This window comes from Parasteatoda tepidariorum, chromosome 1 (assembly GCF_982258835.1).
Source record: "Parasteatoda tepidariorum strain Cologne lab strain chromosome 1, Ptep-v5.0, whole genome shotgun sequence".
NCBI lineage: Eukaryota > Metazoa > Arthropoda > Arachnida > Araneae > Theridiidae > Parasteatoda > Parasteatoda tepidariorum.
This window is the reverse complement of record NC_141755.1, coordinates 5,361,061-5,375,157: the sequence shown is the minus strand read 5'-3', so window position 1 is coordinate 5,375,157 and position 14,097 is coordinate 5,361,061. Positions and strand designations below refer to the sequence as shown.

At 29.0% G+C, this 14,097-nt stretch overlaps 1 protein-coding gene across 3 annotated transcripts in view; it reads left to right on the top strand.

Moving 5' to 3' along the window:
- Orc3 (origin recognition complex subunit 3) overlaps positions 1 to 14,097 on the top strand; it is a 43,171-nt gene that overhangs the window by 19,311 nt on the left and 9,763 nt on the right. For all 3 annotated transcript variants that reach the window (XM_043043316.3, XM_043043317.3, XM_043043318.2), the window contains 6 exons: positions 87 to 220; positions 901 to 958; positions 7,510 to 7,626; positions 7,731 to 7,810; positions 8,005 to 8,153; positions 12,420 to 12,496. In XM_043043316.3, coding sequence (XP_042899250.2) covers positions 87 to 220; positions 901 to 958; positions 7,510 to 7,626; positions 7,731 to 7,810; positions 8,005 to 8,153; positions 12,420 to 12,496 — 615 coding nt within the window. The remainder of the gene's footprint in view (positions 1 to 86; positions 221 to 900; positions 959 to 7,509; positions 7,627 to 7,730; positions 7,811 to 8,004; positions 8,154 to 12,419; positions 12,497 to 14,097) is intronic.

Below are 14,097 nucleotides of genomic sequence, written 5' to 3'. Positions count from 1 at the left end.
TTGAAAATTTTTTTTTTTTGTTTAACGATCGAAATTTACTTTTAAAAATAATACTGGGAAAGAATAAATATTATAATTATTTCTAGTTTTCCATTATTGAGCATTTGCATGAAAATAGACTTGCAGCCCTTTGTTGTCACGAGTCTGAAATCAGTGAAAGAGTAGATGAATTGAATAATGAAGATTTACAAGCTATCAGATCTCTTCCTTCATTCAGAGTGTACGTTCATTTAAAATACTTTATTTACCTAATTATTTAAAATTTCTTTTGAAAGTTTTGTTTTGACATCATTGATTAATGTTTGTTCAAGCGTTTTAGATATTCAAAAAGTCTTGGGTAACAGCAATAATGTGTACTTTTATGTTTTATATTATCATAAAGCTTGTTTTTCTTTTATTTAAAACTTAAAACTATTTCTTAAGTTGTAAGAATTTAGTTTTGTGATTTAAGATGTTATATATCAAGCATTCATTAGAATTTTCAGATAATGTATATATTTCTTTTAAAGAAGGAATAAAATGTTTATATAAATGCATTTGTTTAGAAACCTTTCTCTTTTATGATGAACAACTATACTTAGTACCATGCTTATCCTCCACGAAAAGCTGTTTATTGTTTTTAGAATAATAAACTTTTACGAGATATTTGTGTACAAAATTATGTGCAGCACCAGATTGCTAAACATAATTCATGAATAAAGTCTTTTTAGTGTTAAAATAAATTTTTATGTGCATTGAATTGTATTCAACAATCTGGTGTTGAACTAAATTTTTCATTATTTTAGTATTAAAAAATAAATTTTACACTTAAATTAATAAAGTATTTATTTTAATAATTAATCTGCGAATAAGTGTTTGTAATAAAATGCTTTAATGCTTATTTTGCATTCATTTCGCCAGGTATATAGAAAATAATCCAAGCCTTCTCTCCACTTTAAGCAAACCATCTGGATTAAAGGTAAAGTACTCATAATTGCATTTGAATTAATCTCAGCTTCTTTTTTTTATATCTATAATTATCTTGATAATACAGTAAAAAGTCTGCTTTAATGGCAATATATAATTAGAGATAAAAGTTTCAGGGTGCTTGTTGTTACAAACAATTACATTTGATGTTAAAATAGCCAATAATTTCATAACATTCTCTTCTGTGTGCTAAACTTCAATCAACATTAAAATTTAAATGAGTTAATAACAAAATATTTCCAAATCATAACATATATTTGCAAGGAAAAAAAATTAAATGCAATAACTTTTGATCTCATTGATAACATTGAATGTTGATCTCAATAATGAACTTTCAATGAAGGAGCATAGTAGACAAAAAAAATAAAATAAAGGAGTATGGAAGATTATGTGATCAATAAAAGGTGCATTCTTTTATGCATGAAACTGGATTTCTAAAAATAGCAGAAAGTAACTGAAAAAATTTTATTTTGTAAGGAAGTCAATAACTTGACTGGTGATCACCAATGTGTTTGCTCTCTAAGAATTAATGAGATCCTAAGCAGAAAATAAGATTAAATAATTCATTTTCACACTTTTTTATACTTATAACAGAAATAAATAAAAACGTATTCCATTTTTCCCTTTCATGTAATATTCTTCACTTCATAGCTGCAGAGCAGCCATTCGCAACTAAAACGACTATTTTGGGGGAAAGGAGACTAGTTTTGCTAAAATGTAGGCAAAGATGTATATTTTGCAATCAGTTGCAAAAAATCAGCGACCTTTTTTTTACCTATTAGCTTTTGAAAAAAATAATAAATTCACGCTTTCTCTCTCTTGCCGCAGGACATATAAAAATCTGTTCCTTTCTGATATTTTCATACATGAGATTATGAGCATGTGGGAAGGATCTTTTTTCTCTCCATTTGAGCCATAGAATGTTTTATGCCACTAAAATGAGCTGTGGGCTATCGCAAGAAACCTCAGCAGTTATGTTAAATGTATTCATGTAAAATTTTTAAAATTTAGCTATTGTAAAAAAAAGTATTTGGATTTTCCTAGAAGTATTTTTCATTTGTGTAAACGAGTTAAATATTGTTTACCTAAAATCAAGTTTAATAGTATCACTGTTTTATTAATTCATAACTATTTTTTTACTTGTAATTACTAGCAATATTATTTCAAAGTTCATTTCACTGATATACTTTTCTTTTCCATCAGAGACTCATGCATTTCTATTCATTTACCCATACTTTATATTCTTTCAAATTTTCTTCCTTGTAAATGAAATTGAGCTATATACTATTCTGTTATATTATCCCCATATCTCTAACCTCACCTTTCATGCATAACTTACTAAAAAGAAATTAATCTAGATTATTGGTATTTTTTCGTAGGTCAGCAAATTTCAACTTTATTATGTACTTTTAAGATTTTCTTTGAATGCCCCTCAATAATTATCTGCCTCTTACTAGCAAACTCTATTGAATCATAATTCTGTCTTTTTTCCGTACACACTATGTTTGTCTCTATTCATGTTGAAATTTATTTTAATATAAAAATTATAAATAAAATAAGCCAGATTTCTTGTATGTATGACAATTGGTGTTAGTTTAGTATTCAAATTTACATGCAAGTAAATTAGAACAGATTTGAAATGCTTCATTGAAAGAACTTGTTGGATATTAATAAATGATGTTTAATTTTAAAAAAGTCAAGGGCAATTTGTGGATACTAAAAAAAAGTAAATAAATAAATGTAGGGTTGGTTGAGCAGCAAATAACGAATATTAATGAAATATTTACATATAAAATGATTAAAAGAATTTTTTACTATTAATTAAAAAATTAGTCTGAACTCTCTATTTTTAAATTAATTAACAAACATGTTTTAACCATCTAAAATAAATCCAATATCTGTTTTTATGAATTAATTAATATATATGAATTCAAAAATAAATGTAAAATAATAAAATCAATCTATAGATTGATTTTAATACATTTATGTTCAAGTTTTAGAAAGTATTCCCGTGGACTTAAATTTATAAGTACTAGTGGATTTTAGTTTTTGTATTTTATTGATTATTAAATTTCTGAAAATTCATGCATTTAAAGTATTTTATTTTTTACACAATAGTTAGAAATCCAGTTTGTAAATTGTACTGGATTTTTTCCTTTGCATATTAGAAGCTATGTCATTTAAACAGTAAAAATAAAGAATGAAAAATGCAGTTTTCACAAAAAAAAATTTGCAATAGCAGAGGGCTAGTAATTTATGGTCCATTATAAAGACACAATTTTTTTTTTATCTTTCATACTAGCATTCTGACAGTGACTTAATAACTTGTTGTGATAGCAAACTTTTCACAATATGCCATACTTTTTACTTTTTTTTTATCTTTTATTTAATTAAATTTCATTTGAAATAGTAATTTTTATTTTAATGTTAATTTTTATACGAAAGCATTTTTAAGAAATTTTTAGCCTTTTACTATAATTGCTTAAAAATGAATAGTAACATATCAATACATAGCAATTAAATGAATACATACAGGGTTCCCACGGTCCTTAAGAGTCCTTGAAAGTCCTTGAATTTTTTTTTGCTAAATTTAGGTCCTTGAAAGTGCTTGAAAAATGTCTTAGGTCCTTGAAAAACTTGATAGGTCCTTGAATTTGTCCAATACTGCCGGTGGCCCTTTTTATAAAACACCCGCGGATCTTTCTGTTTTGTTCCCGAGCTCTCTCACGTGGCTTTTAACGCCACCGTTTCTAACCGGGCCTAGCATCTTGGTGTCTGCCAAGCGCGCGGAGCACGGCAGACAATCAATGCGTTCGGGGCGAGACTCCACTTCATCCTCTGTCACATATGCTTAGATATTCTTTTTTCTTATCGAAACTGGAATACTCTCGAATTTCGTAACAATATGTACCTTGTAGTTTTCAATAAATTTGCCGTTTTACCATCCGCACTTGTCCTTACGTTTGCGTCATTTCAAAACTTTATTGTAAAGCGTATTCACAAAGGCACGGCTTCATATTTGTGTTATGTAGTTTTGCCTAGGAAGTGCTATTTTAATCCCCAATGGATGGATAATCAAGCTTATAAAGAATGGATTTTATCGATGCCCGAAAAGAAGCTCAGAGCCAAGTGCCGATTATGCATGAAGGAGATCGATATCGCGAAAATGGAAGAATTTGCTCTGAAATCACGCATCAAAGAAAGGTAAAACAAAAAAGCAGTCTCATGCCCTGAGTTCTCTTTTTCCAAAGACATGAACATCTATTTCATCTGGTGTAAATACTCCTTCAACATTGTGTGCCCCATGTGAAACAGAAACTTTAGTGGCCGAGGTAACATTGTCTTCTTATCTGGTCAAAAGGAATGTGCTTGATGCTGAAATTCTCTGAAGTCTGAAGTGCATCACTAGTAATTATTCATGTAACTCCTGTGAAGGGATTAGTAAATTGTTCTCCAAAATATTTGCTGATAGCTGTATAGCGAGACAATTTTTTTGTAGTGCCACAAAGTGAGCCTATTTGGGCTCCTTTGGATTGGCACTATACTTCAAAGGGATTCTTATAAATGAGCTGAAGAATGTTGATTGCTACACTGTACTCTTTGATGAGACGTTAAATCAGTCTCTACAATCTAAGCAGATGGACATTATGGTAAGGAATTGATAAAAAAAGTTTGCACTAAGTATCTTACCTCCCAATTTATGGGTCATCGAACTGCAGAAAATATTTTGTCCTCTTTTTACAAATGCATGGATGATGGGTTAAAAGCTCTAAAATTCATCAATTATCCATGGATGGACCCTATGTCAATTGAAAATTCTATTAGAAGCTTCAGTGTGAATTAAAAGAGAAATATTCCCAGCAGGTCATATTCATTGGCAGTTGTGGATTACACATAACGAATAATGCTTTTAAACATGGTGAAAATGGGATATGTTCCTTCTAATTTTTATTTTCAGAAAGAATTGTTGCTGCATAACATTTAGAGAAGGTTGTGTAAATTATGGATGAATAATTTCAGAAACGATGTTTAATAGAGGAGAGGAGGGGGTTATGGAATAGTCATGGAATATGGAATACCTAAGATTTAGCTCTGTCTTTCATGCAGCCTTCACATGGAAATACACAGGATTAAAGGATTTCACCATTAACACCACATTACCATTAGTTATAGGTTGTGCTGAAAATGATTTTGTGAATTAATATGTAAAACCAGTAGGGTTGTTTTTAAAAAAATATAAATTTTAGTCCATAATACATATATTCTCTTCTCTCTATATAGGCAAAGCATTTAGGTATTATATTTGAAATTAATTATTGCCACAACAAGCATTGTTGCTTCTAGTAAAATAGAAGAGAATAATTTTTAAAATTGGTCTTAGATTAAGATCCTTGAAAATTTTGTTGAGGTCCTTGAAAAGTCATGGAAAGTCCTTGAATTTCAATCTCATCATAGAGTGGGAACCCTGTACATAGCAATTAGTAGTTGTAAAAATTATTTTCGAATGTTTAAGTTTTTGGAACATTTTTTTTTCTTTTTTTAAATTAAACAAAAGTAAGGATTTTATGCACATATAAAATTAAAAAATTAACTACATAAATCGTATCAGTCAGCATTCTTTGAATATGAATCCTGTTATAGAAGTCAAGTGTTCTACTCTCTCAACCATTCTGGACTAAGTGGGCATTTAGAACGTTTTCTTATTAAAAGCTCGAAAATGTATTGATCAAAAGTTTAAAACAAAAGTATATGCTTTGTCATCTACTTAATGTGTAGTAAACTCTTAAATGTATCACACCAGAGTTCTAAATCAGATAGGGAACTCAGAGAGTTTGTCAAAAAATCTATTTAATAATATAATTAAAAGAATAGACTGAAATGAAAATTGGAAAATAGCATATTACGAAAAAATTGTGTTACAGCTACTTGTTTGCATGTAAGGTTGCTAGTTTACTTTGATGAAAAAGTTGTTCACAAAAACAATTCTGTCCTAGTGGTAGTTGAAATGGTACTAAATTGATAAATTCTAAAAAAAAAATTTTTTTTTTAAATTGAATGATTTACTGATCTTTATGTTGTATTATTTTTTTGCTTCTGAAAAACACTTTATATAGTTAAACTTCAGTACTGTTTAAGTTGAGAAAAGAATTCAATTCATTTTATGCTTCATTTCTTCTGTTTCAAAATAAATTTTATGTTTCAAATAGTATAACAGTGGGACCCCACATTTTGTTATCCATTTTGTAATTTATTCTGTTTTTTACGTCATTTGCTGCTGACTCGAGAAAATTTCATTCACTAATAATTAGAATATCCCGAACTTTCTATTATGCTACTTAACTTTTTTCTCTATCCATATTTAAAGATTTACTTCAAAAACTGGATTAAAAATTGTGACAAAAAAAATAAAAAATCATTTTGTTTTTTAACCAATTCTTATTTTTAACTTACATTGAAAAATGTTTGTGTGAATTTTTTTTCCAGCTAATTGCACCAGAAAATTCCAACCTTTGGATCTAGGAATCTTCTGATTTAATAAAAAGACGTTAAATAAAAAAGCTGGTTCATAAATCGCTTTTTTTCTCGATTCCAGGGGCCTGCAAGATGCTTCTTAAGCAAAAGTAAACATTCTGGAAATTTTAAATTTGACAAACAGGGAAAGATGCATGTTAATATGGGTTTAATAAGGCAAACCTCAGAGTATCCAATAAGAACATTTGCTCTTCAAAATGAGAAGATTATGTAGCTGAAGGTACACTCTTATTTACTGTAACTGACATTTCATCACTTCGCAAATACCTTTGATATCTGATTTAATGCCCACTTCCGATAAATACGGTGAAGACAATTAAGAAGAAGTAACTCAGGATGTGCCCACAGCTGATCAAGCGATTTAGCGCATTGAAACTCTGAAGTAATTTTTATATGTGAATGCGAACCAAGAAGTAAATGCATAAAAAATTGATAGTGTTGCAGACTCTTATTGAAATCGAATCTAAAAACAGGTAAAGATGAAATATTTTTGTTCAATAGTTGGTCCGGTAAATGTCTGTTTTTGTAAAATATCCTTAGATTTTTTACCCTGATTTTACGTTGATCCATTTCATGCAATTTTTACCTCTTTTTCCAACGCAAAACGAAAAATCAGTGTTCTACTTTATATTTATTTCAGAAAACTTATTAATTAAAAAAAATTCTTTTCTTATGGTAGTGGTAACTGATTAAGATTAAAAACAATAAGCTGGATACTAAAGAGTCATTTTTTTTACTGAGAAATGTGGTATCTTTTTCATGTAATCTTTGTTTGCTACCAAAACACCATCGGTTCAGTGCTAATGCTGTCTGAGTAAAATGCAGAAAAATTAAATTCGGGAGGGTTATTTTAGATTGCAAAAAGCATATTTTCATGTGGTGTTAGTAGTTTCTCGCATTCATTATTGATAATTCTTTTATCATTTTTATAGGCAATAAAAGAGTTCTTGAAAAGAAAAAAGATAAAAGAGTTCTTTCTTTTAATTTGCATTATTATTGTTTTCATTTCAGGAATTTATTATTACTTATATTAAAAAACTTTTTGATGATCAGAAAGTAATAATGGTGCTTTTGAAATTATTGCATTGTTTCGTTAAAGATCTTCCTGAATATCCTCTAGGAAAGCAGGTAAATTAGATAATCATATATTCTAATGTCTTTAAATTTTAATTATTTTGATTAGTTTTTAATAAAAATGTGCAAAATAGATATCTTTAATATCTTCTTTTTAGTTACGGGAGCTTTATTCTTTGTCATTAGAAAGAGAAATTTGTTTGTCTCCTTCGTATGCTGCTGCTGAGAAACTGCTGAAGTATTGAATGTTCTATTTTCATTAACAGTTTTGGCTAATTTTATTAACAGTTTTTATTATATTCTATTTTTATTGACAGTTTCTATTCTATTTTTATTAACAGTTCATCATATTCTATTTTATTACAGTTTTTGACATTAATGCATATTTGTTAACAGTTTTTTTTTTTACATCTAAAATTTCTTATATTTTAGGATGCAATCCCAAAATAATTTATTGCAAAAGCTGCAAGCAGGTCTTGAAGTCTTAAAAGTGGCTTCTTGTGAACTGAGCTTTGATGTGATAAAAAATGCTCAACTAGCTGTGGAAAACTGCATTCAAAAATTGTCTAATCTCTCAACAAGTGAGTAATTTTTTTTCCTAAAAGTTTGCATTAATTCTCATTCTTTCTTTCTTTTTTTTCTTTTTCTTTCTATTTTTACTTAACTTGCAAGCAAAGTAATTTTTCTTTTTAATTTTTTTGTAAGGATACTTAGAGAACTTTTATTTTATTATTAAGTTTTATAAATGTAATTATACTTGAAATATTATTTAAAAAAAGTCATAATACATTTGAAACTATAATATTGCTATAGTAACAGTATAGTGTTATGGTATAGTAACAAAAGAGGCTAAAAGAAAGAAATCACGAAATAAGTATCACAATTTTTTTTAAAGCTTTTTGAAAAGACAAACATTCACTTAATATCGCTTAAGAGCTGGTTTACAAATATTTAAAAATAGAATCACACATGTTTTCACAAAGTAAAAGAAAAAAAGTAATTTAAATGAAAATCAAAAAGTAGGGGAAAAAATGATGAGTTAAGATTTAGAAATATATTTGCAATATGAATATGAAATGATGAAGTTTTGAAAACTGTGATTTAAAGCTGGGTATTAGCAAAATTTATTACCTTCTAGCTTTTTTGTGAAAAATTTCATATTCAATAATCAAATTTAACAATAAACTACATTATTAAGTATTAAAAAATAAACTACATTAAATTTTAAAGTTCTTAGTTAGCATTCTGAAAAATCCAAAATAACTGTACAATTTTCAAAATGTTATATCTAAACTTTTGTAAATTGTACTGATGAAGTTTTGTGAGTCGAAACACACAGCAATATGTTTTCTATTAATATAATTTTGAAAATCTATTTTTAAAAAGTTTAAATAATGCAATAATGAAATACTTTGTAAAATTTTAATCAGCGATTTTTCTTTAAAAAAATTTAATTAAAACCAATGGGTTTTTTTTTAAAAATTCAGTTGACTTAAAACATTTAAATTATAATTTAAACAGTCTTGCCATATATAGTCTGTTATAGTCAGTAATATACAGTCTTGTTAATGGCAAAACCAGTGAAACTCTCAGTGGGTATAACATGGAGGACAGTCTAGATTCCATTTTATCACAGAGAGAGAAAAAAATCATGGTGTGAAATCATCAACACTTTATTAATTTTAGAATCATAAAAGACACAGTAATATATTGCTTTTAATTTTTTTTACTTGAATAGCAGATAAATAGAGTAGTTAAGGAGAAAGTATTAATCTTTCAGCCTTTTCACCCAACTCTTTTCCCAAATAGAGAATTCCATAAGATTTTGACAGAGCTTCGATATTTGCTATGAGTCCTGCTTGCTTTATCAGTGTTTAAAAGTCTTTAAAATCTGCTTAATTTTTATTTTGGAAAATAAGGGCCCTTAAAGGTACTTAATTTTGGTTGGAAGGTCTTTAAAAGTCCTTAATTTCTAGTATAACTAGTTAATTTTAACAATTTTTTAGTCTTACTAAAATATTTTAAAAAAAAAGTGATGTGAGACCTTGGATAGAGGGTACAGTCTTTGAGAGACAAAAAAAGTTTGTGTTTGAGCTGGTAAAGAGATGAACATACTGTTCTTTATTCTTCTTCTTTTCTCCTGGATTTAGACCCCATGTGGAGAGTCCTGAAGGAAATAATAGCGTGGAAGAGTCATGCAATTTAATGATTTTTGATTTTTTTTTAGAAAAGTAAATGTTTGGCACTGTTACTTGTTACATGTACATATTATGATAAATGACTATTTTTAAGATTCTTAACTTTTTTCAAAAGTGTCCTTAAAAGTCCTTAATTTTTGCCTTGATGTAAATGTGGAAACCTTGTTTCAATTACTAAAGTGTTGATGATTTCACCCCCCCCCCCCACACCATCCATGATTTTTTTTGTCTCTGTGAATCTAGACTGTCCTCCACACTGAGAGTTTCACTGGTTTTACCATTAACAAGACGACTATATGGAAAAAGTTTGCACAATATAGCCCAATGTATAATGCTTGAAAAATTTCACATTTACAGATTATATAATTATAACTTAATATAAAACTGATGCATCTCAAACATTTTAAATTGCCCCTTTTTTAATCTTTTTTTTTTTACTAAAAGCATTTTTTATTTCAAATCAGTTTTTTTATTTGAACTATTAAGTAAAATTATGAAACATTTATAATTTTAAAGCTTTAAAATTATTTTTAATACCAAGAAACATCCAATAGTTATCATTCACATATGTAACCTTTGTTTGTTTAATTTATTTTTAAGTACTTGTTCCAAAAAATTTTAAATTTTTTATTACTTTCTTTAAAAAGGTTATATATAGTGAAACCTCAGTTAAACGGACTCTCTTGAGAGCGAAAAAATTTCGCGCTAACGAGAATTTCCGTTTACAGGAAGAGGGCACTAATAACTAAGTTTAATGCGGTAAGTTGTTCTTAGAATAATTGCAATGATATAGAAATAATGTAATAATCTACAATAACTATTTACAATGATATTTATCCATCATTTTTTAATAAATGATATTTGTTACTAAATAATTTATTAGTTTTTTTATTTATTATCTTTATTAGACTTTAAAAAATATTTTTTTTCAATACAAAAAGAATGTATGGAAAAGTTTTATACATATATATAATTCTAGATGTAAATAAATTCTAGATGTAAATAAATTCTAGATAGTGAATAGACACTTTTAGTCCTGGACCACTTCCTTGGTCGGTTTAAATATTAGGTTTACACCCCCTAACACCTCCCCATCACTTAAAGGAAAACATGGTTAATACCTCCCTGAAAATAAACTTCCTAAGATGCACAGAAGGAAAGAAAGCAGCAGTGAATGCCTGTGAGGCCCTAAAGAGTTATTATATTCACAATTGATCATCTGTTGAATGTCTGAATAATTGTTTAATTTGTATGAACACTTCAATGACTAAATTTCCATTCTCTTTTTTTTTTTTTTCTTTTCTTTTAATCCAGCTGTGTTAAATACAGTCTCCAAATTGTTTAGAAGTAGAAAGGAATTTTTTGTGAGGAAGAAGAATTGAGAACATTTAAGGCATCATTTCAGCTTGTGGAATCTCAAATAGTGTCATCCAGATGAAAAGATCGAAAGATGCCACTGTCCAAAATATGAAAATAGCGTTTCAGGGCGTAAATGACTGTCTGCGTCCAGTTAGGGTTGTGTCCATTTTGCGGAAAAGGTTACATAATGGTTTATTCGTAGAAGATTCACGGAGAATAAAAAATATGTCCGTAATAACAGGCGTCCGTTTTGTAGGAGTGTCCTTAACATGAGGTTTCATTATGTACATACATTTATTCTCACTATTCAAAAGCTCCTTAAGAGTGTGGATAATTATCATACTCTTTCTTTAACTTTAGTGGCTTAAATCTATTATTTTTATTGTAGAAATCAAATACAGTGATACCTCGAGATACGAGTTTAATTCGTTCCGTAACCTTGCTCGTATGTCAATTTGCTCGTATCTTAAAGCAATTTTCCCCATTGAAATTAATTGAAATGCCATTAATCCGTTCCAGCCCCAACAATGCTATCCCCCAATTGTTTCCGTTACGTGTTTTTGAATAAGAAAAATGTATTTATAAATGACAAATATTGTATAAAAACATAATAAAAGAGAATGTAAAGCAAAAAAAACTGGTTTTACAAAGTGTAAATACATATTTTGTATTTTGATCACTTACACACAACTTAAATGCTACTGCATGTTTAATTTCAGTCACTGCTTTTCTCTTCACTGGTCCTTGCTTTTTTAGCCGGATTAAAAGAAACTGTCCAAGGAGGTGCTAAAGTGGTCCTTCCAGAACTCTCGAAGGGTGAGGTTTGTGTTCTCTGTCACCTCAAAGCAGCGCCGGAACAGGTGCTTAGTGAACAGCTTTTTAAAATTAGAAATCACCTGCTGATCCATGGGCTGCAGGATAGGAGTGGTGTTAGATAGAGAAACTTTATAAACTTGAACTCTTCGAGGATGTCATGTTCGTGGTTCGGTGGTTGAGCAGGAGCATTGTCGAGGACGAGAAGGACTTGCATGGTCGCTCCTCGTATCTCAAATGTCGCTCGTATCTCAAAACAAAACTTCACTCGTTCGATAGCTCGTATCTCAAATAACTCGTATGTTAGGGCACTCGTATCTCGAGGTACCACTGTAATTGAATAATTGACAGACTGTTAAAACTAAACCTTGAATGTTACACTATCTGGAGTCAGTTATATTTTAATAGTGTTGTTTCTTCACCTTGTTTCTAAAATGTTTATATATACACACATATGTATATTTCTATTATATTCAGGTGATTTTGATAAGAAGATTCAAGATCCTCTTTCCCTTCAAACTGAAAAAATCACCAGTAGATTTCAATTTCAAGAGGTACTGAAAGTATTTCTCTAAAAAATATTTTTACACCAATTGTAATTTTTAATTTAGTGCTCAAATTGACCTTGCAGCCTAATTTATATAAACAGTGTTTTCACTACAGCGCGAGAACGCGAGAATCTCGCATATTTTTTTCTTTTCTCGCATTAAAAAATGATTACCGCGAGAAATTCGCGCATTCTATAAATCAATTTCAAAATTCGCGAATTTCTCGCATTTTGGAAAAAGCTTCGAATTACGCCAATTAGAATAAGATCCATTTCACTTTTCTTCCTGGATCTTTCATTATTTTCAACATTTGCCCCGTTATCTAGATTCCCTATTTACCAGTATTGTTCAGAACTTTTTCGAGCAACAGAACACAACCTCTCCGAACCACGGAACCCCTTTCAGAGCACATTTCTCTGCAACCACGTGTTTACCGCAGGTAAGGTTTTTTCATGTAAGACGTTCAAATTTTTTATGCACTAATGTAAGATGGACAAATACCTAGTAAAGGCAAAATCTTCTATGATGATGCAGCAAGAATATTCAATGCTTTAAAAAATAGAAGACGTTAAAAATGTATTATAATGAAAGAAATTTTTTTTTCAAGTCTATTTGTATTTTTTCAGTTTTTAGAAATCTCACTTAACTTTCTGAAATCTCACCCTGTTTTTGAGAAAGGGTGAGAAATTCTCACCCATTTTTTTTCTATGATGAAAACACTGATAAATAACCTAATTTATATAATCTCCTAATTTATATAAAAAAATTTTACTTAAATTAATAATGTTAAAATGAATTGTAGAAATTTTTTTAAAATATCTCTTCTCATGTAACAAAAGCTTTTGCCTTTATTCAATAGACTGTAGCTTATTTTATTCTTTATTGATTTCTAAGCCTACTTACAGAGAAAATTTAAATTGTGTTTCATTTATTATTATTTTTTCTTTCAAATTTCTTTTGAAGCATGTAAAATATTGAGCATTTTGTAAATTCAAGATTCTTAGAATTTATTTTAAGGCTATGGCTCTTTATTAAAAAAAAAAATAATGCTTTTCTAAATTAATAAGATGCAAGAATAAATTGTGTAATATATTTTTAATACTATTAGTTTGTGTACTAATATTATCAAAATACAGTCAGACCTCGATATAAGGTCATCCGCATATAAGATCACCCCGCATATAAGGTCACTTTTCCAAAGTCCCGGCTCACTTAATAGGAATTCTTTCTTACAGATTAACGGATATATGGTCAAGTTTTAAAAATTGTTATCGCTTATAAGGTCAGTTTTATCTGAGGCGGGGGGGGGGGGGCTCTTTTCTAACAAGAACTTATTTAACGTCCTTACAAGGCAATTACCCCTCTTGAGTTCTGGGGAAATGCTGCAGCCAAAGAACAAGCTACAATTTCTGAAATTGTTTCACAAGTTGTGAACAGTGAGGACAATGGCAGTGATCCTGAGACTATAGCTGTAACCCAAGTGGAAGCTTCCTTCAATGCAATAAATGTCATACGAAATTTTTTTACAAACCGGGAGCTGAGGAACATTTTGAGAAGTTACAAAATCTAGAAAACAACTTTCTTTAATTCTTTACTAATTTTAATTT